The 26,127-nt window shown below is 36.6% G+C and overlaps 1 protein-coding gene across 2 annotated transcripts in view; it reads left to right on the forward strand.

Moving 5' to 3' along the window:
• The window catches only part of LOC121384708 (laminin subunit gamma-1-like), a 110,337-nt gene that overhangs the window by 38,337 nt on the left and 45,873 nt on the right, over nucleotides 1-26,127 (forward strand). For both annotated transcript variants that reach the window (XR_005959427.1, XM_041515208.1), the window contains exons 2-6: nucleotides 11,573-11,874; nucleotides 16,701-16,831; nucleotides 20,334-20,512; nucleotides 22,715-22,903; nucleotides 23,529-23,646. Coding sequence is in view for 1 of the 2 variants with exons in the window: in XM_041515208.1 (XP_041371142.1) it covers nucleotides 11,573-11,874; nucleotides 16,701-16,831; nucleotides 20,334-20,512; nucleotides 22,715-22,903; nucleotides 23,529-23,646 (919 nt within the window). In the remaining variant the exon portion in view is untranslated. The remainder of the gene's footprint in view (nucleotides 1-11,572; nucleotides 11,875-16,700; nucleotides 16,832-20,333; nucleotides 20,513-22,714; nucleotides 22,904-23,528; nucleotides 23,647-26,127) is intronic.

Raw genomic sequence — 26,127 nt, forward strand, 5'->3', positions numbered from 1 at the left:
ATTTGTGGAAACATTATTATTGCATTTTTTTTTCAGATATGTTTCCACATGGGAATAAAATAAGATGTGTGTGCAGTCATGAGTAAATACCTGTGAATTATTAAATATACACAGCTGCTTAGGAAAGTTACACATAACAAAGGAATAAATACCATTCATAAATTTGGCTTGATAAATTAAATGTTTGACATCCAGTAGCCGATGATTAATTAATCAGTGTGCTCTAGTGGTGGTGTTAAACAATTTTTTGTAGGTTTGATGTATATACAATTGAAAAAACAACCATTCTTTGAACATCCACTGGTGTGGTCAAAACAACCACTGGTGATATATATGTGCTGAATTGTCCTTAAAATATTCACCTCAAATTTCCCTTCCATGGACTATAAACTGACTGTATATACAATGTACAACAACCATAACGAGCCCACCTTTGATCTCCAGGTCAGGAAACAAGCCCAACTATTAAAGATAGATAAAATGTTTTTTGTTTTGTTCAAGCAGTGTCAAGCGACAAAACAATGACTGGAAAAACATGGAGTCCCACAAAGTTCCCCCCATAGTTTGTTGCTGTGTGTTTGTTCAGCTTCAAGCACCCCTGAGGCATCTGCTCTATCTACCTGGAATTTTTATGGCCGTGTACACCTGATTTATGGAAGGGTTAACTGATATTTTATTGCCTTTGTCAAAGAAAGAATGGAAAGTCGTGAACAAGACAAACAAGATAAAAGACATCAATTTAGATAATAAACTTTAATAGTTCAATTTTCTATGTGTGTGTCTTTGCTGACTAGTGGAGGGGCGGGATCTGGCTCAGTAGAACACTCGCCTGAGGTGCTTTGATTGTAGGATCGAACCCCCTCGGTGGATCCATTACCTGATTGGTTTCTCTCCCCCCATTCTGTCACCAACCAGTGCCATATGACTGGTATATCGACGGCTGTGGTATATGACTGGTATATCAAAGGTTGTGGTATATGATGTATATCAAAGGCTGTGGTATATGACTGTACAAAGGCTGTGGTGGTATATATATCAAATATATGATGTACTGTTCTCTTCCCCCACTCCGTCCCAACCAATGCCCCATGACTGGTATATAAAAAGCTGTGGTACATGTATGACTAAAATTATATAATTAAAAAATATACTGTTCTGTCTGTGGGAAAGATCATATAAAACATGCCTTGCTACTAATGGAAAAATGTAGAGGGTTTTCTGTTAGATTACATGTCAGAATTTTTGACATCCAAGAGCCGATTATTAATAAATCAATGTGCTCCAGTGGTGTTGCTAACCAAAACAATCTTTAACTTTACTGACATGTAGAAGTATGACACAGCACTGTGTTCTTCTTCACTCAACCTCAGGCCTGATACATGATCCATAGAGATTTTTTATACAAGCTTGTTTGTCACACTGCTATTACAAATACTCGGTATGATTCACACACGAGTGTAATCATTTCTTTATTATCCATAATATTATTTTTTATGAATAGGCAAACAAGGGCCATCTCAAAATGTTTCAAACATAAACAGAAGGAGGCGACGAAATCTCGTCATTTTCCAAAAGCGATTACACAGAGCTAAGACTGGGAAAACCACGTTATGTTATGTCGTCGCTTCCCAAATCTTTATAACACATGTGTGTTATACTGGTTATATTTCCCTGTATATCTTGAACTATGTGGATAATAAAAGGCTTTATGCAGCTGATAATGACATCAGAGGGAACCAGACACTGTCTGCAACACCATTGGCACAGGGCTCGAACTTAACGACGGCACTGGCAGGAATTGCCGTATTTGAGGTATAAATTGCCGTAGGTAGAAAGCATCACTGAAGGCACCTTTGAGCCATCGGTAAAGCTCGTCAACAATGGCAACATGGTGTACATTATCTGCCAATATTTAATATTTGCACAATTAAATGTATGTCTACCGGAACATACAGCAAAATAACCTTTCAGTCATGCTTATTTGCTGCAAATGTCACTTTAGAAAAAAACTGCCATAGGTAGGCAATTCTCTTTAAAATTGCTGTAGGAGACAAATTCTTAAATTCGAGCCCTGTTGGCAGAAGTGTGTTGACCTCAAAGTGGACTATGGTTAAAAAGTACCAGGTACATGTAGGCATGGCCCATAGGGCAAATCTACCCTTGTTGGGCTGAGATCTCTTCAGTCACCCCTCACAGATCATGAGATAGACATTTGGTGTCTATCAACACAAATATATGAGCAACCTTTGTTACAATACAAGTTTGAACCGAGACAATTTTTATCTGTAATTTGTAGCACCTAAAAGGTACGCTACAGGCATGCCCATAGGGCAAGTGTGTCTAAAACGTTTCTGTCACCCCTCATACCAGTAGATAGGCATTTGATGTCTATCAACAGAAATAAATGAGCAACCTTTGTGCAATACAAGTTTGAACTGAGACGATTTTTAGCTGTGACTTGTAGCAACTAAAGATCAATTCATACTTTGATTGCCAACCTCACGTGAATCTGAAATTTAATGTTTTATTAGGTAAACTAAAAAGTGTTGAATGAATGCACACTAAAATTTAATACGAACTGTGTTAAAATCGTACTGAATTAACTGAAACCTGAGGATTAGGTTTGAAAAGAAGCAGAACTGGGTGAGTGAACTACTCGCTGACTAGTCGGCGCTGAAGTATGAATCTAGCTTTACAGGTAGGCATGCCCATAGGGCAAGTCCATCTAGATATTTTCTATCACCCCTCATACCGGTAGATAGGTATTTGATGTCTATCAACAGAAATAAATGAGCAACCTTTGTTGCAATACTAGTTTGAACTGAGACGATTTTTAGCTGTGACTTGTAACAATAGGACGTCCAGTTGGGTGAACAGCGTAGGTGAGAGGTCAATATGCAAAGATCCGCGCTTTGAGGATGAGTTACACTAAATTACCCAGTGTCCACACTGAAGGTACATACACTATCATGCAGCTCTTCCGAATCCTCTTCTCAAAGTTCAGCGGTGGGTCAGAAAGTAATTGACTGTATTCAGGTGGAAACCCAAGATTCACAGATTCGTTTTTTATTTGTCAGCTATCTTCTAAGAAAACAGAAAACAGATACATGGACTATAGGAGGATTAGGATTAGTCTGAATGTGCAGATTATATACAGATTATCACCTGTTTCTTCTGAATCTCGAGGGCTGAAAGGACCACTTGCAATATGATATGTGGGCTTTACAATACTTAATGAAGAGGATCCCAAACATTTTAAAATGGCATTATATTATAATATTATTGTGTATACTTAAGTATACACATGTATTTATTATTCAATTGTAAACATGTATTATTGCAATGTATAAAGAATAAAACCAGCAATTCAAGATAAACCTACATGAGTTGGTTGCAGGGGAAATTATGCAAGGCATCACTGCATTTTTCTCAAAACATTTCTTGTACCATCTAAACAGTATTATATTGGCACCCTTATATTATGTTGTAACAAAAACTAAGTTTCAGTAAAAACTGGTAATTACAGTATCCCATTCATTTCATTTCAACTTATTTTCATGCTTATATCTAGTTAAGGTTCAAGCACGCTGTCCTGGGCACACACCTCAGGACAGAGGGTTAGTTGTTAGTGTGTGGGGGGGGGGGGGGGGGACCTAGCCAGTGGTACAGCGCTTTTTTGGCTGTTGTCCCGTCAGTTTGACAATTATTTGAGGTTTACATTCAAGCATGTTTGACCCAGCAGGTTTTGATTTGGGCCGGCAGAATTTGTAGCTTACCGGACCGAATATCTGTCAGTAATATCAGCCAATTTCGAACCCAGGGTCATGCAAAATAAGCGATATGTGAACAAAATGACCATTCTATGAGATCTACATAGTTGTGTGCAAGCATGTATGGAATTGGAAAATACTAAACGAGCTACGAGGCAATACCGTTTATCTTGCACAAGTAAATTGATGGTGTTCTTTCCTTGCCTAAAGCTTTTGCCAAGTAGTGAGTTGGGTATTCTATTTATTGCCCATTTTGAATATTTATCATTTTATAGAAGAATTTCAAAAGATATACTACTGTTGAAAATAAGTTTGCAAGTTGAGAACAAGAGGCAGCGTTGCATCATAGCTGTGACATACGTATTGATGATGATGTAAGTTAGTTGTTGACATGACTGCCACCATGGAAACTATTCTTACACATAATTAACCGCCTATAGTGAAGCACTGTTTATGATGTCAAAACGTATCTGGGGGAAGAAATGGGTTTTTTTTTAATTTCCCTAGGGAAAGATTACTTTTCTTTCCCTACTTCTCTCTGTCCATATGGGTAATGATATTTCATCATACCTGGTCCTACATTCACAGCTACATGTGATTCTATTTAGTGACACTGTGACAGAAATATACACACAGACTAACAGAGGTTTTGTTTTCCCATAGTGAATTGTGAGTGATGATATGAAGGAATGATTGATGCCCGGAACAAGTGCACTACAGTGCGATAGGTCTAACCTGCCGCAACATTTGTCACAGAAGTGTAAATGCTATCACTTGATTGACATAAAAATGTACATGTACTATACACTAGTTAGTGACCAGTGATGGTTGTTTATCCCTGGTGAATGGGGCGAGATGGAACCCAGTGGTAAAGCGCTCGCTTGATGCACGGTCGGTTTGGGATCGATGCCCATCAGTAGAACCATTGAGCTATTTCTTGCTCCAGCCAGTGCACCACTACTGGTACATCAAAGGCTGTGGTATGTGCTACCCTGTCTATGGGATGGTGCATATAAAAGATCTCTTGCTGCTAATCAAAAAGAGTAGTCCATGAAGTGGCGACAGCGGGTTTTCTCCCTCAATATCTGTGTGGTCCTTAACCATATGTCCGACGCCATATATCCGTAAATAAAATGTGTTGAGTGTGTCATTAAATAAACCATGTCCTTCATTCCTTCCCTGATGAATAAGCTTGTGTATGAAGAAATTAATACAGTCCTTCACATCTGAGGTATGCGATTGCAATTGTGCCCCTAAATGCATCCTAATTTTCTCTGATAAGAGTTTTTTTTTATCATCCACCTAAAACATGTTTTGAGCGCACTTCCCACTGGACATTTAACAAGAAGCTGCTTTAATTAACCACAGTGTTTTGATACTAGTATAATTATATTTCTTCAGTAATTACAGGGCTAGCTCTGGGTCAGCAGAAAATATTGCCAAATTATCTAGCAAACTTCAAATACTGCAGAAATTCAATTATTTTGTAATAAAATATTTCATGAAATTATTTTACCAAATTAAAATAAAATTTTCCAATTGTTTCGCATTTGACGAATTTGGTGAGTGCCAGAGCTAGCCCTGGTAATTGTTCAATGTGTGCTTTTCAAAACTTCTTTGTGTCAGTATGTGCAAGCTTTATTCAAGATATTTCCTGTGTAATACAAATCACTTGCCTGGAGCTTACGAGGAGAGTGATTTATCATTCACCCGGTATTTTCAAAGATGAAGGACTGTTAATATAAATAATAAAATTAATGAATGAATAAATGAAATTTTTTTAATAAATAAAAACTTAATAAAAAATTTAATAAATGAATGATTGAAGAATGTTACGAGCGAATGAATAAAAAACACAAACGTATACATCTACGTGCACATTGACGTCCTAATTGTTACAGATTAATTAATGGACCAGCAAACAGATTTTGCTTGCAGCACTTAGTGAGTGGCCATTTACACAGGTCTGATATATTTACCTAACCAAACCCTGTGTGTTGGCCAGTATACTTTAAATTGGTATTTACTCTGGGCTGGTCACAGCTCATTTGGCCAGGTGACCACTAGCCACTGACCCCTGTGCTAGAATCCTTATACATGTATCAGTAAGTTATTGCTCAAGTTTGCACATGGCCAAACACAAAGAAAACCTCTGTTTGTCCAAAGACTTGCCAATGTTGGATCTCATTAAAGGGGCATTCTCACGGTGTAACTTATGGTAATGATTTATAGAATTTAAAGTTGTATTATTTAAAAAAAAGGTCCCTATGTTTAACTCCATTTTTAAAAGAATATTTTGAGAAGTGTAAATTGTGGTTGATTAGCAATATCTAGCTACATGCGACATAATTTGCTAAAGGGTTCTGTGCAGCCGAATAATATGCAAATAACCGATTTATGCTATAAACCGATATGCAATAAAGTGGATTTGACTGTATTAGGATAGGTGTTAGATACAGCACAATCTAAACTATCAAAGGAAATGGTTACACAATCATTTGTGAAATTTTCATGACCAGACATCTGTAATTCTGTATACATTCATTTGGTACACAGAAATGTGTGTTTTTTTAGCTAGTATATATTTATGTACATCGCCATAAATTAACTTTCAATGTTTCATACACTCCAGTTTGTTCAAACAGTATATATGCAAATTGATGGTGCATGCATATTGAATATATACCAGTAACCTTTTTTCCCTCTGTATTCAAACAGAATCAAACTATTACTGTAAAGAGATTAAAGTTTGCGATTGAAAAAATAAAATCAGAAAACTGCCAAAGGATCAGAATGTTCAATGGTTCATGAACTTTGTCATCTTAATAAAAAAAATCTGACATCAAAAGCCAACCATTCAGCACTGTGTTGCATTGAATTACGCCAATTTTCTCCTCTGTTGCTTCACAGAGCAGACCGAATACCTGCCGTAAATCTATTAGTTGGTCAAATCTGCCCTAGAGCTCCTGTATTTTGAGGTTGTCGCTTTGATCCTGCAAGTGGGCTGCGAGTGCTACTTAGAAGACCCTGTGTGTTCAGCAGATTTTTTGGGCTTTTGTGTTTCTTTAGACTTTTATAAAGATTTTATAGTCTTTTTGTGTGTCTGCGGCTACTTGAATGCAGTCTGAAATTAATCGTAAGAGGGATTACATGTATGTGTAAGGAGCTTTTGTCTTGTTTGGGTTGTTCGCTTGACTCGTTCAGAGGACTGTAACCTTAAAAGACCTCGGAACTGGTGAACAACCTTTCTGGTTCAAATTTACTTAGAACTACTATGTCTTTATACTGTCTTTAGACCTCACCTGAGGTGACTGGGTTGTAGAGTCAAAACTGAGTGGATCCATGGGATGTTTTTTCCTACCCCAACCAGTGCCCCGTGACTGATATATCAAAAGCCATGGTATATGCTGTACTGTCTGTGGGAAAGTGAATGTAAAAGATTTCTTACTGCTAATACAGAAATGTTGTAGGTTTCCTCTGATGACTACATGTCAGAATTTCCAAATGTTCCAACATTCCACATTAATCTTGAGTTTGCTAAAATTATGTCGTTAAAGAAACAAAATTTAACTCATTTGGAGGACTGTAACCTTAAAAGACCTCTGAACTGGTGAACAACCTCTCTGGTTCAAATTTACGTCTTTAGACCTCACCTGAGGTGACTGGGTTGTAGAGTCAAAACTGAGTGGATCCATTGGATGTTTTTTCCTACCCCAACCAGTGCCCCGTGACTGATATATCAAAAGCCATGGTATATGCTGTACTGTCTGTGGGAAAGTGAATGTAAAAGATTTCTTACTGCTAATACAGAAATGTTTTAGGTTTCCTGTCAGAATTGTCACAATATGTCAGAATTGTCACAATAAGTCAGAATTGTTATAATATGTCAGAATTTCCAAATGTTTGACATTCATCATTAATCTTGAGTGTGCTAAAATGAAAGAAAGAAATGTTTTATTTAACGACACACTCAACACATTTTATTTACAGTTATATGGTGTCAGACATATGGTTACGGACCACACAGATTTTGAGAGGAAACCCACTGTCGCCACTACATGGGCTACTCTTCCGATTAGAAGCAAGGGATCTTTTATTTGTGCTTCCCACAGGCAGGATAGCACAAACCATGGCCTTTGTTGAACCAGTTATGGATCACTGGTCGGTGCAAGTGGTTTACACCTACCCATTGACTCAGGGTTTGGAGTTGGTATCTGGATTAAAAATCCCATGCCTCGACTGGGATCCGAATCCAGTACCTACCAGCCTGTAGACCAATGGCCTACCATGACGCCACCGAGGCCGGTGCTAAAATGATGTCATTAAACAGAACAAAATTTAACTCATTTGGAGGACTGTAACCTTAAAAGACTTTGGAACTGGTGAACAACCTCTGGTTCAAATTTACTTACAAAGAACTACTACGTCTTAGACCTCTCTGACTGGAGTGTATGATCAAACTCACTGGATTCTTTGGTTGGGGGGTGTGTGTGTGTGTGTGTGTGTGTGTGTGTGTGTGTGTGTGTGTGTGTGTGTGTGTGTGTGTGTGTGTGTGTTCTACCCCAACCAGTGTCCCATGATTAATATATCAAAAGTTGTGGTATGTGCAGTCCTGTTTGTGGGAAAGTGAATGTAAAAGATCCCTTGCTACTAATGGAAAAATGTTGCAGGTTTTTTCTGATGACTACATGCCAGAATTTCCAAATGTTTGACATTCAACATTAATCAGTGTGCTCAGATGTTATTAAACAAAACTACCTAACCTTTAGACAGTTGTTTATATCCATCGCTCACACACATCGTGAATGAGAAAGTGTTAAAAAAAAATTCTGTTACATGTGACTTAAAAGAGTCTTTAGACAAACATTTAATAAATGTTGTTTTTTATCACATGTTTGATACACAAAAAAATTAAGAATATTTTACACATTTTATGGAGAAATTAATTGGAATGATAAAAATAAAAATACAATTTATGGAGAAATTAATTGGAATGATAAAAATAAAAATACAATTTATGGAGAAATTAATTGGAATGATAAAAATAAAAATACAATTTATGGAGTAAAAAAATAAAAATATTTATGGAGAAATTAATTGGAATGATAAAAATAAAAATACAATTTATGAAGAAATTAATTGGAATGATAAAAATAAAAATACAATTTATGGAGAAATTAATTGGAATGATAAAAATAAAAATACAATTTATGGAGAAATTAATTGGAATGATAAAAATAAAAATACAATTTATGGATGCAATAAAAACAAGTTGTGCACAGTAAACAATAACTAGTTTTTAAGTTTGCCCTGATCAAAATATTTATGATTGTACATATAAATCCTCTTAACCATGGCCTTCATTTTTTCCCGGGGGGGGGGGGGGGGGGGGGGACACGACATAGCCCAGTGGTAAAGCTCTCACTCGATGCGCTGTCGGTCTGGGATCGATCCCTGTCAGTGGGCCCATTGGGCTATTTCTCATTCCAACCAGTGCACCACGACTGGTATATCATCAAAGGCCATGGTATGTACTACCCTGTCTGTGGGATGGTGCATATAAAAGAACCCTTGCTGCTAATCGAAAAGAGTAGCCCATGAAGTGGCGACAGTGGGTTTCCTCTGTCAATATCTGTGTGGTCCTTAACCATATGCTGACGCCATATAACTGTAAATAAAATGTGTTGAGTGTGTCGTTAAATAAAACATTTCTTTTTTTTCCCCCCTAATGCTCAAATTTACCCAGAATGTGTGGTGTACAATACATGTATATCAGATTGAGCAATTTTCTAATTATTACTTTTCTATGTATAGTTAAAAAGCCAACATTAGTATTGTATTGTGTTTGAACAGTGTCCTATTCATATTCATATAGCCAGGACTTCGTGACTTCGTGGCTCGTGGCCCATGGCTTGAAAGGTTGAAAGTATATATGTGCTGTTCTTGCATGATTGTTGATAGATAATCCCTTTATTGCTGTGGTGAAAAAGTTCTCATTCATACGTGTGCATGTAATAACAGAATTACACTGATTAAGGTTGATTGCTGTTGCCAGCAGGACATAGATACTAAAGATTATGATTGTTTAAATTGTCAATGTGAGCTTTGGGATTTTTTTTTTTTTTTAATGCTGTATGGTTTTTGACAACAAAATTGCTGATGTGTCGTGTTACAAAATGTCATGATGTATATGTATATAATTATCCTTTACCTATAGTTCAAGTTAGGTACAGAGTTACATGGAAAAAAAGGAGTATTTCTGAAACAGTTTAGCTCATTTTAAACTATGGCTATGATGTCTAACACTTGGTTAACTCGACATTTGGTGGGAGGGGGTGGTGGGGGGGGTGTGCAGAATTTAGCTCAGTCGGTAGAGAACTCACCTGAGGTTTTTAGTTCTTAGGTTCTAACTGTCTTAAGGTGCTTGTGTCGCAAGATCAAACCACCTCTGTGGATCCATTCAACTGATTGTTTTTTTTCTTGTTCCAACCAGTGCACTACAACTGATCAAAGGCTGTGGTATGTGCTGTCCTGTCTGTGGGAAAGTACATATAATAGATTCCTTGCTGCTAATGAAAAAATGTAGTGGGTTTCCTCTGATGACTACGTGTCAGAATTACCAAATGTGTGACATCCAATAGCCGATGATTAATGAATCAATGTGCTCTAGTGGCATCGATAAACAAAACAAACTGTAACTTTTTGGTGAACCAATTGCAGTTTTTTCTATCCCAACCAGTTCTCCACCACTGACATATTAAAGGCCTTGGTATATGCTGTCTGGTTTTAAAACAGCTGCCTAATCGTTGAACAACTGTTCTTGTATATATGGGCTTATGGCCTTACATACAATAAAAGAATTGTATATGCTCTCCTGTCTGTGGTTAAATGCATGCGGTAAAAATAAATATATATTGCTGGACTCTGATGAGAGCGCATGTCAATTTTGACCTTATGCATGAACTCTTTTTTTTTTTTTTTTTTTTTTTTTTTTTTTTTTTAATTTTGAGCTTAGCTACAACAATGCCATCTATACCAGAAATAATGCATGACAGTTTGGGTCCAAATGAAGTAATTTTGGGGCAAAATCAAAGTCATAAATGTCCCCTTTATTGTGAAGAAAATATTTAGGGTTCCAAGGCAAATGAGGGGCACCTTGGCCAATGAAGAGGGACCAAGGCAGATGAGAAGGACATTAAAAAACACCCCTAAATATACGCATCTTATTTGTGCAATCCAAGCTTTTCATAATTTCTGGAACTTTGGTCTGACCAGAGACCAACTATATTTTTTTTTGCCTGGTGGGAAAAAATTAAAATGGATTCCCCAGACTGTGTCACTATGACCAAATCTTTGACATGCTCTAGCCCAAGGGAGTGGAACATAGCCCAGAGGTAATGTGCTTGCCTGATGCGAATTTGATCTGGGATCCATTGGTCAATTTTGTATTCCAGCCAGACTGGTATATCAAAGACCATGGAATGTACTATTCTGTCTGTGGGATGGTGCATATAAAAGATCCCTTAGTACTAATAGAAGCAATGTAGCAGGTTTCCCCTCTAAATTACAAAATGTTTGACATCCATTAGCTGATGATTAGTCAGTATGCTCTTTTCTCTAACCAATGATTGATTAATATGCACAAGTAGTGTTGTTAAACAAAATTAACTTATTAGAAAATAAATAGCTTAAGAAAGTAACAAGAACAAATAAAATCTTATTAATTTATGTTTTTTTTCTTTTTAAATATGTTTTTGTCATGTATTTTTATTTAATTTCTTTCTCTTTTCTTCTTCTTGCAGCAAAAGCCTTTGATATTACCTACGTAAGGATACGTTTCCATTCTCCAAGACCAGAAAGTTTTGCAATTTACAAGCAGAAAAGCTCTGATGATGAGTGGATACCGTTCCAGTTCTATAGTGCTTCATGTGAACGGACCTATGGTTTCAAATCACGGGAGATCATTACACGTGAAAACGAAGCAAAGGCTATGTGTACCGACGAGTTCAGTGATATTTCACCTCTTACCGGAGGAAGTGTGGCGTTCAGCACGCTCGAAGGAAGACCAAGTGCTTTTGAGTTTGAAGAAAGTGAGGTTTTACAGGTAATTTTTTTAATTATTATTTACGTGAATAATTAATACAATTGGTTACATTTTATTATTTTATTTTTTATTTTTTATTTTGTTAGATTTGTTTTATCCCATTGCTCCCTTTCTTTTTTTTCTTTTGAATCATCTTTTTTCTTGCTGATCTGACAGCTGCTTCTATCTTTCAACTTATTTTGCCGCCCACCTCCACATCCCGGTCTGTGTCTCTCCAACCATGACAGGTACTTGTATCTTGTGGTATATCCATGCCACACACCTGCAATTTTGCCATCAGCTTTAGCTGTGGGCCAAGTCTGACCACTTCAGAGAGTGTTCAGTGGTTACTCCTGGCTTTGTTAAGAGGCTCTTGAAACCAAATTTGGTTACACGTACCTTAATAAAAATCACATGACTTATGCACATGTGTGGTTACATAATTTAAAAAATATTGTCCCATGGTAACAGGTTATCATTAAATTCGTGTATTCCTTTTTTATCTCGAGCTTTACGAAGGAAGGAAATGTTTTATTTAACGATGCACTTAACACATTTTATTTAAGGTTATAGGTGAGATATTAGGTATTACTTTTCTGACAGCGATGCCGTCAACTTTTACAACAATAAATAACAATAAAGTTTCACATTTAGATCAGTTTATCATAAACTAGTCCAAGCTTGGTGAAACTTTGTTTATAGTTGTACCGAAAAGGTTTATGGTAGGAAGACATTTATTTCAATGGAATTCTTTTCAAAAAATTGTTTTCTTTTTTGTTCCTTATCAGATTAATAGATACAAGTCAGCAATTTTTTTTACCACATTTTTATTAAATTGTTGTCAGGTATAGAATTACAAAGGAATAATGCTGACTGAATACTGATATTTTACAATCTAATTTGCGTATGTTGACAACCTTGCTGTAAGCTTGTTCCTGATTGATCAATATCACCTTAAATGTACATGCATTATCAATAGCTACACCAATAATATCTCTTTTCTTGTTTTTGGCTTCGATATCAACTTGGTGATGTCACATGAAATGACTACCGTATAGCCAGCTATATTTAATTTTCACTTGTTATTTTTATTCACTGCTTATTGGTGGCTATACTGCTCCGAATATGTACATATATTGTCAATTCTATTTTTACTGACTACACTGGTTTTGGATGAGACAGTAATTCATTCATACTGTAGTGTTAAGAAGGGTCATGTTTGCACATAGTTGAACCCAGAAGTGAAAATTAGACCTAGCAGGATGTTCCCGTCATCTCTGAACATTTAGCACGCTATATATAGGCAGTCCAGAATGAACCAGACATAGTGTTTTCCCTAGCTTGTTTTAGCATGATGCAGCACCATGCCTTAATAGTCTAGCACCATCTTTCCTTAATCAGCACCATGCTGCCCTGAGATTAAACAAAAATGAGATAACTTGTTGAATAATATACTATATAATTTAAGTGCATGTACTTGTAAGCAAAGTTGATTTTTGTTTAACTGATCTGTATACAAATTTATATAAAATGCTAAGTACATGTAGGCCAATATTGATTCTGCGTATTTGACTGGTAATATTATTTAAACAAAAATACTACAATAAACTTTCAACCCAGTTGATAGCACTTGGCCAAAATCAATCTTTTTAATGACGGACATTATGTAGATCACTTATCACTTTCCTGAACAATGTACAGAGTAATTATATAGAGGATAATAAACGAGTTACCAGTTGCTATCAAATTTATGTCCCGAGTAAAATAATGTTCAGTTGTCACGAGCTTTAGCTTTAACTGGTACCGAGTTTGTTATTCTGTTTATTACCAATTTTTCTCTAAAAGCCTTTATTTTTGATGCACATGCACAAAGGCCAACTGTATAGAAACGATGTAAACCACTTTACACACTGTTCTGACAATTGCTATAGCTTTGTAATTTAATCACATTCATAGATAATTTTCAAAAGCAAAAGTTCTTTTTTATTCTGCTACCAAATCTATAATGAATTGCATTAAAATGACATTTTGTTATAAATTTAACACCAAAAACAGAGAGCCATAAACACAAACTCTTTAAACTACCTGACTACCTCATTTTGTGTGTTTGCCAAATCGTGATGACGTCATATTTAGTACCGACAACGTCATTTGTAAGCGTCAAATTGTCCAATAGTATTGTTCGTTAGACCAATGCAGAATATTTCTCACTGAGAAAATATGAAAAATATTTTCAATGTTATGAGTGACCGCTGGGGTAATAAAAATATGTATTCTCCAAGGTTCATAATTAACAGAGGTCAATTGGCAATTGCCGCTCAAAATACACAACATGATTTAATTTTAATAATAGTGTTCACGTGCAGCTTTTGCTTTCTGTCTAAGTATTATACAACTGTTTAGATATTTTACAACTGCTTCCTTATTTCTATCTTATGTTTCAAGATTAAAATTTGGAAAGCAAAAATTGTTTTCCACTTCACTTTCATTTCATTTCAACTTATGTTCGTGCTTATATCCAATTGAGGTTCAAAGATGCTGTCCTGGGTACACACCTCAGCTATCTGGACTGTCTGGGTTAGTTGTTAGTTGGTTAGTGGTTAGTGAGAGAAAAGAGGGTGTAGTGACCTTACACCTACCCATTGAGTCATTAAAATTTGCTCTGGGTGGGAGCCGGTACCGGGCTGCGAACCCTGTACCTACCAGCATTATGTCTGATGGCTTAACCACGACACCACCGAGGCCATTTCCACTTCACAAAATGAATTATGAACCTTGAATCTCTAGCATAATCTAAGAAAAATACATGTAGCTGTAACTGGGTATAAAAATTTATTGGATGCTGGCTTATTCTGCCGAGCCTAGTGACTGTGCACACATGTATGTATATTTAGTTCTAAATATATGTAACCAACTGTATTAAAATGTATTATCACCATGTCTGGCACCTGTTGATAGTGTCACACCTATGAATGAGTGTTTCAGTGTTTCATTCAATGGACACTGGCAGCAGTTCAACAGTTACTGTATGTGGCCAGGTATTGTGCCGATCCACTGATAATAAGCCAGACTGTACCAGCTATAGAGAAGTGGATCACACCACTGGTATGGGCTGATGATGTGGGGTCACTCGGTACATAGTAGTGGGCCGAGATCAGGCTAGGTCAGACAGTGGGACATAGTTTGCTCTTTTGTGTGGTCTATTCTTGTGTATAAACACAACACAGTTATTATCAGCTAGGACATAACATTGTGTATACCACACTGAAGCACCAGTTCTCTTCAAGTTTAATACCAAAGTTCATAAGTGTTGAGCCTAGTTATATATACATGTACATGCACAGGTGTAGGAAGGTGCCAAAAAGTGTGGTGGGGGGCAGTGGCATAGGAAGGTGCTAAAAAGTGTGGTGGAGTACACTTTTACATGTATATTCACACTTTTAAATATAAAGCAAAATATATGAAAAGTGGGGGGCACATACCCCATTTCCCCCCCCCCCCCCACACTTCCTATGCCAGTGGTGAAAGGGCACACACACTTATATAAATACAAGTATAAATATATTAAAAAAACCCATTAATGGTGCTAAAAAGTGGGGGGGGGGGGCACATCTTCCCTCCCCCCCCCCCCCCCCCCACACACACACACACACTTCCTATGCCAGTGACATGTATGTCCATATACCAGTACCATTCAGTGTCATTTGGTATCATGTACCGGCCTTGGTGGCGTCATGGTTAGGCCATCGGTCTACAGGCTGGTAGGAACTGGTTTCGGATCCCAGTCGAGGCATGGAATTTTTAATCCAGATACCGCAAGGTTCAATGGGTAGGTGTAAACCACTTACACCAACCAGTGATCCATAACTGGTTCAACAAAGGCCATGGTTTGTGCTATCCTGCCTGTGGGAAGCACAAATAAAAGATCCCTTGCTGCCTTTCATAAAAGAGTAGCCTATGTGGCGACAGCGGGTTTTCTCTAAAAAGCAGTGTCAGAATGACAATATGTTTGACGTTCAATAGCCGATGATAGATAAAAAATCAATGTGCTCTAGTGGCGTCGTTAAATAAATCAAACTTTACTTTACTTTGGTATCATGCAGTCAAATTTTTGATCAAACTTTTATGAGCAATATGACTTGTTTAATGGTCTGAAATTTGTCTAAATAACTTGTTTGACATACTGAAATTTGATTAAAATGGCTAGTTTGACAGACTAATGTGTGTACCTGTATACTTAGCCAGAAAAGTTTAGCAATTTGGTAAATGTGCTCAAATAAAAGAAAACTTGTGAGCAAAATAAAATCACACTGAATTTAATTTAGGCATCATTTGTCGGTATAAGTAACAGGATATTTTCAATACAAAATGAAATGTGTGACTGCCACGTCGTTAAATGGTGTTTTGTATTGAAAATCTCCTGTTATGTATACTGACAAATGATGCCTCAAATAAATCCAGTGTCTGATTTTATTTTGTAAGTCACTAGTTTTTTATTATTTAAGCACATTTGAGAAATTGTTAAACTATTTTTTTGGCTTAGTATATTTATTACAGTTCACTCTTATCTAGACTATTTCTAATATTCAAGTTCCTCACCAAGAGGTGGTCCCCATGTGTGATATGACTGCAAACTACACTCGATGAGATATAAATCATATTAGACAAAAAACATGATTTTTTTTTTTATTACGGTATATAACTTTTGGCAATTTACCTTTATTTTTAAAATGCCAGCAGCAAAATAGTTCCGGCTTTCTTACAGTGAAGATAACACTTTCTACAGTGACGATAATACATTTTAGAGTGAAATAGTGACTAATAACATAAATATTTTTATTTTCCAGGAATGGGTGACAGCGTCTGCTATCAGAATAGTACTTACACGTATGAATACATTTGGAGATGAAGTATTTGGCGATCCACAAGTGTTGAAGTCTTACTTTTTTGCCATATCAGATTTAGCAGTAGGTGCCAGGTAAGTCATCATAATTCCAAGTCTGATAACGTCTACCATAATTTGAATGACAAATCCATCAAAATTTTCAAGAGGATATTTGATATGACTATTCCCATGAATTATTGCAAGGAGTTTTAACATTGGGAGGACTATATACACATTTTAAAGCGACTGTCCTGAGTTTGTAGCCTTTGGAAGATGTTTGTGATAACAGAGCCTTGTTGGCGAGTATTATTTCATAATAAACACTTTTTCTTGTTCAGAATATCAGTGTCTGTATATCGAATGCATTTGTGGTCGTATACTAATGTTTGTAGCACTCAGTTTTTACTTTAATTTGTGGGGATTTTTTTTTTTGCACGTACAAATTTATTGGGCGGTAAAATCTAGTTTGGGCTAGTACAAGCATTAGGTCATCAACAAACACCTTGTAAAAAACAAGAAACATTTTATAATGGTTGTGAACTCAGGACTGTCCCTTTAAGGAGTGGAAAGCTATTTTTGTTTGTCAAATTTTAAATGCTAAAAACTGAGATAAGCACTTCTGGAAATTAGTCTCGAATTAGAATTGCAATGAGAACCTTTTTTTAATCAGCAGTGAGGAAGACATGAGAAAAACATGGATAAATGTTATGATTTATATTATGCCTCTTGAAAATGAGGAATTCTCAATATATCTGGAATGCTGTTGAAAATTACATTGACAACAAAAGCTGCTTGTGACGTTGGTTATCAGGAAGAATACATGTTCATATATATTATGCATTTTGAGAGACATTTGTGGCCTGTTCTCAGTTTCACGTATTAAACTTCCCAGGATGATACACCCTTCAAATGTATAAATCTAGTGTGTAGCACATTTGGTCTAGGATAGACGCCCAATGGTTGCCCCACTGGGTTATTTCTCATTCTATCCAGTGCACCACGACTGGTATGTCTAAGGATGTGGTATGTGCTATCCTGCTTTTGGGTATGTTGCATGTAAAATATCCCTTGCTGCTAATCAGGAACATTAGCCTGTTCAGTGATAGAAATATGCAGAATTTTTTACTAGTCCACTGGACAAATACATAGATCTACAAATCTACTTGTCCGCCAATATTTTACTTGTCCAAATAAAGGGTTTATTTTATTCAAGTATCAGGATGATGTTTGTGATTGCTGAAAATGAAACTACACTGAACATTTTTACTTGTCCATTGGACAACCACCGAGACACATTTTGCTTGTCCAAATAGATGTCACTTGTCGAGACAAACGGACAAGTGCTTAGTTCAAACGCTGCCGTTGCTTGATGGCAGTGGATTTCCTATCTCATTATTTAAGCCCTGACAACATTGCAAGAAGAGTTATCCCCCCCTTCTTTGTTATTACTTCATGTATTACATATGCCGGGTACAGCTAATAGAACTACCCTTTGCATTATTCCAACATTGTCCCCTGAACTGTACACAAATATCCCAGAATTTCAGATATATATTGCATGAAAAGGTACACACATGTAATTTAGGTTTGTTTGGGTTTTTGATAGATCTGCCAGATGTACAACACATTAAAAAATTTGACAGTTTAAGAATAAGATGTTGTTAACTTAAATAATTAATTCTGTAGGTGTTACCTTTGCTTGACACCGAAAAGCCAATATACTTTTATTAGTGCTGGTGTGTTGTTAAACATTCATTCATTGTCAGAGAATAGTTTCAGTAAGTGGCCATCCATAAAGTATGTACCGGTACAGAAAATCAGACACACACACACACACACACACACACATCCTATACGTATAAACCTTGTGTACTTTGGATCATTACCCCATCCATCCCCTATCGGTGTTTCTGCCAGGATGATATTTTTGGGTATGGCACTATGGAATTGAATGCAACCATAGTCAACAGGGGGTATGGGGGAAAAAAAATGGGTTATGTTTAGGGTTAGGGTTAAGAAAATCATACATTAATGATAAGAATAATTAATTTTGTCAAAAGGTTAAGTTTTAAAAAAAAATCTGCAAAAATATCTGGGTATGGCACCATACCCGTTTTACCCTCTGGCAGAAACCCTGCCCATGTACGGGCATACGTTGCTCTTCTACACAGAAAAGCACATTGGATACATACGTTTAAGAGCTTGGCATATATGTACTTTGTCAACGAACCCACCCACCCCTGCACTCTCTTCAGATATGTAATGCCCAAAGCATCTTCCCAGGCCTTAATGGTAGCCCGGGGTGTTTTGGCTACTGATTTCTCACTTGGGCTACCAGATATCAAAACACGGTAGTCCGCCAGGCTACTAGATTTAAAAAAAAAAAAAATTGCACATCCAGTTACTACGCAATCAACAAGATGCTTAAACACCTAAAACAATATGTTTTAGCATAAATAAATGATTTTGCTTTTTTTTCTCTTTAAAAAAAAAATACAAATAAATAAAATTAAAATTATGGGGATACCAATTTTCACTGAGGTCTATCAGATTTCATAACCTGGTAGCACTGAAAAATGTTACGGTCAAGGCCTGCGCCTTCCCCTTCAGTGTGTAAGTACTATGTGGATGGCCCCCTGAAAGGACACACATGAACATGTACGTTGATCCACTGTGCATGCAGTAATTTTTAAATTATTTTTACAGGTGTAAATGTAATAGCCATAGTAACAAGTGTGATCTAGTAGTATGTTCATTGAAATCCACTGTGCATGTAGTATTAAGTAATACTAGTAATTATTTGTGTTTTTTCCAGGTGTAAATGTAATGGCCATTGTAACGAGTGATCTAGTAGTATGTTGACTAAAATCGTCTATACATGTAGTATTAAAGGGACATTCCTAAGTTTGCTGCATTGTAAGATGTTTCCGACCAATAAAATATTTTTACAATTAAACTTTAATATTAAATATATTTTCTTGTTTAGAATATCAGTGTCTGTGTATTCAATATATTTCTGGTCGTCTTAATATTTGTAAGAAGCCCAAACTGGATTTTGTCTTCAAATAATTTCATACATACGAAAAAATATTTGTTAGGAAATAAAATGATAATTAACTTAGTACAAATATTACAACGATCAGAAACACGTTTAATATACAGCCACTAATATTCTAAACAAGAAAATATATTTCATATGTAAGTTTAATCATAGAAACATTTTATTAGTCGATAACATCTTAAAAATTGCAGCAAACTCAGGAATGTCCCTTTAAGTACTACTAGTAATTATTTGTGTTTGTTCCAGGTGTAAATTTAATGGCCACAATAACAAATATGACCTGGTAGTATCTTGATTGAAATCCACTGTAAATGTAGTAATTATTCTTTGTGTGTTTATTCCAGGTGTAAATTTAATGGCCACAGTAACAAGTGTGACCTGGTAGTATTTTGATTGAAATCCACTGTAAATGTGGTAATTATTCGTGTTTATTCCAGGTGTAAATGTAATGGTCACAGTAACAAGTTTGACCTGGTAGTATAGATCTTGATTGAAATCCACTGTTAATATGATAATTATTTGTGTTTATTCCAGGTGTAAATGTAATGGCCACAGTAACAAGTGTGACCTGGTCACTGGCCAGGGTCTGGAAGACAACCTGGTGTGCAAGTGTGAACACAACACTCACGGCGTCAACTGTGAGGAGTGCCTGCCGTTCTACAACGACCGGCCCTGGAGGAGGGCCACGGAGAGGGACGCTCAGGAATGCTTACGTATGTCGTTAATATATTATGTCACAGGCCCGTAGGAACGGGGGTGGGCATGGGGGCTTGTGAAGCGGGTTTTTTTTTATTACATTAATGTTTGCCATTGTAACCAAAATTTGATATAGAGTTTGTACCCGATCCGTCAGTGCCCCCCCACTCACAAAGTCATATTGCTCATATTGCTCAACATTGAAGTCCTGGCAGGCGCAAGTACAAGGGCGGGGAGGTGGGAGGGGGTGTCACAGATAAGGGATACAGCTGGGTATTCATGAATGCTTATGCATGTCATTATTCATATTGCTCGACAGTAAGGTCCGGGCAGGCACAGATATTTGTGGGGGCATCAGGGGTCAAACATAAAACCCCACCCTTTTTCTGGGAGGTTTTCAATATATTTTCTATGGTAACAGCTACCCTCCTCCCCCCCCCCCCCCAAAAAAAAAAAAAAAAAAAAAAAAAGGGGATCAAACATAAAACGTCTCCCTTCTTCAAGTGAATTTTCTTCTTTTTTTCAATATATTTTGTATGGTAACAACTACCCCCCCCCCCCCCAAATTTTTTTTTTTCCATGTTTCAGTATAGATTTCTCTCCCCCACACCCCCCCCCCCCCCCCAAACAATTTCCTGCACATGTGCCTGTCTGGTTGCATGGCAGTTGACCTACTGAAGGCAAAGTTGCAAGGATTACAGTACTTAAAATATACACTGCATGTGTGTTCTACAACTAATGTTCAGGCAGTAACAGTCCTTTAATCCATTTGTATACTGTTGCACATGCATTCCACATCAGTAATTTCTGTAATTTGTATATCATGCTACTCTGCGTTTGTTAAAACGTACTCATTCTGATGGAAAGAAATAAGGGAACATCTGGTATATGAGACCAGATTCAATTCACTGCTAGAATAGGTTTGTCTGATTAAAATAAAGAGATGTGTGGACATGTACCGGTAATTGGATATAAGCATGAAAATAAACATTTAAATGAATGAATGAATGTGGGATTGAATGTTAGTACTGTGGTATTGACTGTCAATTACAAGGTTACAATCCTGATACTGTGGATGGGGGGTTTGGTTACAACTTACAGTCAATTCATGTATTTGCTGTTAAAATATTTATGTTGCTTTATTTCTTTTGATCAGTACATTATACAGGCCCGTAGCCAGGATTTTAAGAGGGGGGTCGTTTAGGCTTAGGGGGTCCGGAGGCATATTTAAAAAAAAGCCATCGGTAGGGGGTGTTGACCGACCCCCCATTGGCTATGAGCCTGTTATACTGTTCAACATTGGTCAAACATTAATTATTTGTTATTGGCTGAACTTTTAATGTAATAATTTTACATGTTATACTCAATACATGTAATTATTTTACATCACATTACTCAGCATTTGTTAACATACATGTACATATACAATGTAAATATTACATGTATTAAATATATATTGTATTGCACATGTCTGTACTTGTATGTTGTAGTTGTTGTAGTTTAAGTTTTCAACATAATGTGTAATTGTATCTTACAATAAAGTATTGTTTTATTTATGCTTACACTTAATGGAATTTTGGTTGATATGGCACATGTAAGTATACTGTATGGTAATAATTTGAATTGCCTATTTTTAATTTATGTAGCATTCTTCTTTAAAAAAAACTCCAATCGATATGCATTAATTGTACAGTCATTTATACTGTTAAGTCCATTGTCAAATACTTTATGACATAATTTAATAAAACAAAGGCTAGCAGATGATAAACCTAAGCCTGCTATTTCCACAAAATTGACAGCTATTGGATTTTCCTGTAATAATCTAAATATATGAGGGTTTTCAAACAATGAACTTGATTTTCCTCCCCCCCCCCCCTCCCCCATACAATAAAAGTAATAAACAAAATTTATGGTTTTTGTTTACAATTTACTGAACTTGATTTTCCATTTCCATCTCTCCCCCCTCACACACACACACACACACACACCCCACCCACATAATAAAAGTACATGTATTTACAAATCCAGTAAACATTTTGTTCAGTATCGCATCGCAATTCACTACACAAATTTCAGACATCGCTACACAATTTTATTACATAAAACAATAATTGCTAATCAATTTTCAGTCGACTAGAAATATCGCTAATTGAATTTTTGAAAACAAAATGATCCCTTGAAATTGTATTTTAAGTTTTGTTAATTGCTTTCTCTTCCAGCATGTGACTGTAGTGGACTGTCCAACAGGTGTTACTTTGACCCCGACCTCTATCAGCGGACGGGACATGGCGGACATTGTATCAATTGCCGTGACAACACGGACGGTGCCCACTGCGAGTTGTGTCTCCCCAACCACTACAGACGGATGCCAGAAAACAGATGTGTTGACTGCCGGTGCAATCCAACAGGTAAATAATTTAATAAAGTGGGGATTACAGTTCACAACTAATTATTATATTGAGAGTCAAACGTTTTGAAAATTGGGATAAGCTCCTGACAAAACTGAAAATGTACACGAAAGTCGATCATATTCGAGATGCAATGTCTCTTATTGTTATTCTATAAATGTTTCACACCATGTTTGCTGAACGTGGCAGGAAGTTAACATAAGTGAAATCATTGAATGTAGTATCTTGGGGCAGACGTTATTTGTAATTTTTTTCTTTCACTATTTTCTTTTTCATTTATTTAAATAATTTTTTGACAATTTTGTGTGGCTTGGGTATGTTATTTTATTTGTGAAAGCAAATATATGTTCTCCACTCAAACGTAAACCTTGTCAAAAAGCTGTTAAATATACAAGAATGGTACACAAATTGTCAAACTACAAAACAGCTATAAAAAAAAAACCTTACTGGTTTTATGACTATAAACATATGAAAAAAAAGGAAATTAAACAATTTTATATTTTATTTGTGATATGCAACAATGTTAAAATGATTGTGTATTGTCTTTCGCACATTAAAACCATATTTAGGAGTGCCGATTGCTACGTCACATACTTTGTACTTTAATGTTATTTAATGTGTACAGGTTCGGAAAGTCAACAGTGCGGTCAAGATGGCCGCTGTCGATGTAAGCCTGGAGTGACCGGAGACAAGTGTGACCGCTGTGCTGCTGATTTTTACGACTTTGGTAACTACGGGTGCAGGTATGTAACTGGTTCAGACACAAGACGACAACAACAACAACAACAACATGTAGCTTCTCAAAATTGATCAATACTCCCAGGCTTCGAAACGGCCTGTGGCCAGGTCGCCAAATGCAACCAATATCCCATATGGGAACTTAAATATTAAAAAAATAATGGCATTAGTCGCCCAAATAATATTATGTGGGTGATCTTCTCTAGAGCTATAACCTATAAGGCACTGTTAATAATTGTATTCCACATTAAAATCTTGCTTGTGGTTCTCTTAACATAATTTGCCAACATCCATTATTATTTTTTGGGCCACCATATTTTTTGGTGAGTTTTGAGGTGTGTGCCCAGGACAGAGTGCTTGAACCTTAATTGGATATAAGCATGAAAATAAGTTGAAATGAAATGATAGATGTCTAATGGCTTGCAATGGCTACTTAATAAACAATGTGCTGGGAAGACACCATAAAAAAAAACCTTTACCACAAACACATGAATTTTCTTGATTAATTTTCCACTGAATTGGCTCTGAAGGAAAACCATGGTCATTTGGTCGTTCTGATGAGTCTAGCAGCTACACCCACACCATTGAAAGTGATGGTATTTTATTGCCATTGACCCCGATTATTTTGTTTTTGACTTGGCCCTGTTATTATTGTAATTTTATTATGGGTTAGTATGCAGGTGCTACGAGAATTGTGGTTAAATTAGCCGAGTGTGACGCTTGACAATGACTCTGAAATAAACAGCAACATTATCCCGTAACATTAGAATGCATGGTCACAGACTATGTTCCTTTAAGGCGAGCTTGCTAAATCAGCAGAAAATTAAATTGTTGATTGTTGCTGTTCTACAGGCCCGTTCGGCTTTTTCTGGTAGCAAGCCTAACATAAAAGTGTCTTATATTTATAATGGGAGATAAAATCCTGTTTGGGCTACTACAAACATTGGGATGACCAGACGTAGAATATACAGATATTGATAAACAACCAGTCTCGGCGGCACAGTGGTTAAGCCATCGGAACGGCCTCGGTGGTGTCGTGGTTAGACCATCGGTCTACAGGCTGGTAGGTACTGGGTTCGGATCCCAGTCGAGGCATGGGATTTTTAATCCAGATACCGACTCCAAACCCTGAGTGAGTGCTCCGCAAGGTTCAATGGGTAGGTGTAAACCACTTGCACCAACCAATGATCCATAACTGGTTCAACAAAGGCCATGGTTTGTGCTATCCTGCCTGTGGGAAGCGCAAATAAAATATCCCTTGCTGTCTGTCATAAAAGAGTAGCCTATATGGCCACAGCAGGTTTCCTGTAAAAAAGTGTCAGAATGACCATATGTTTGACGTCCAATAGCCAATGATAAGATAAAAAATAAATGTGCTCTAGTGGTGTCGTTAAATAAAACAAACTTTACTTTTTTTGGTTAAGCCATCAGACTACAGGCTGGTAGGTACAGGGTTCATAGCTCGGTACCGGCTCCAACCCAGAGCGAGTTCTTACGGGCTCAGTGGGTAGGTGTAAGGCCACTACACCCTCTTCTCTCTCACTAACCACTAACCAACTAACAACTAACCCACTGTCCTGGACAGACAGCCCAGATAGCTGAGGGGTGTGCCAGGACAGTATGCTTGAACCTTAATTGGATACAAGCACGGAAATAAGTTGAAATGAATTGATAAACAACAAAATGTAGTTAATGTGTAATTTTGTTCAAATGAAATTAATATTAAAAAGGGAAGCTGTACCGGTATACACATTTCTGAAAGGCTATGCAATATTTGTAATTTACTTGCAGGTACCATTGAATATGAAGTACATTTGATCTTTAATTGCAGTGTTAACTGATCTTGGAAGAAATGTTCGACCAGATTTATGAAATATTTGATACAGACCAGGACCCCGTTCCACGAAACAACCTTAACCCTAAGATCACCTTAAGTGCATAGCTACCATATGCACTTAAGGCGATCTTAGCGCTAAGATTGCATCGTGGAAAGGGGCCCAGACAGTGCAAATGTACAATGTTTATTTTGTAGCAAACACATTAAAATTTTGAAGAACTTGGCCATCAATATAACAAAGGCATTTGAAATTAGAGCAGACATTTTTATGGATTGAAAACTGTGCATTTTTGTAAACCTAGACAGTGGTGTTATGTATGCCATTATTCATTTCAGTTCATTTTAACTTATTTTTGTGCTTATATCCAATTAAGGTTCAAGCACAGTGTCCAGGGCACACACCTCAGCTATTTGGGCTGTCTGTCCAGGACAGTGGGTTGGTTGTTAGTGGTTATATTACATGTATGTTATAATATTAATTAATATGTTATGTGGAGGTCCTTGTTACATGAACAAATCTACTATATGTACAATGGACAAAAACCACTGTAGTACAATAAACGCATCTTATTTTTATCTTATCTTCTTTTAATATGTAATTTTTATTCTTATAAAGGCTCTGCTGGTTGGACACATATTACAGTCACCT

This window comes from Gigantopelta aegis, chromosome 10 (assembly GCF_016097555.1).
Source record: "Gigantopelta aegis isolate Gae_Host chromosome 10, Gae_host_genome, whole genome shotgun sequence".
In the NCBI taxonomy this organism is placed as follows: domain Eukaryota; kingdom Metazoa; phylum Mollusca; class Gastropoda; order Neomphalida; family Peltospiridae; genus Gigantopelta; species Gigantopelta aegis.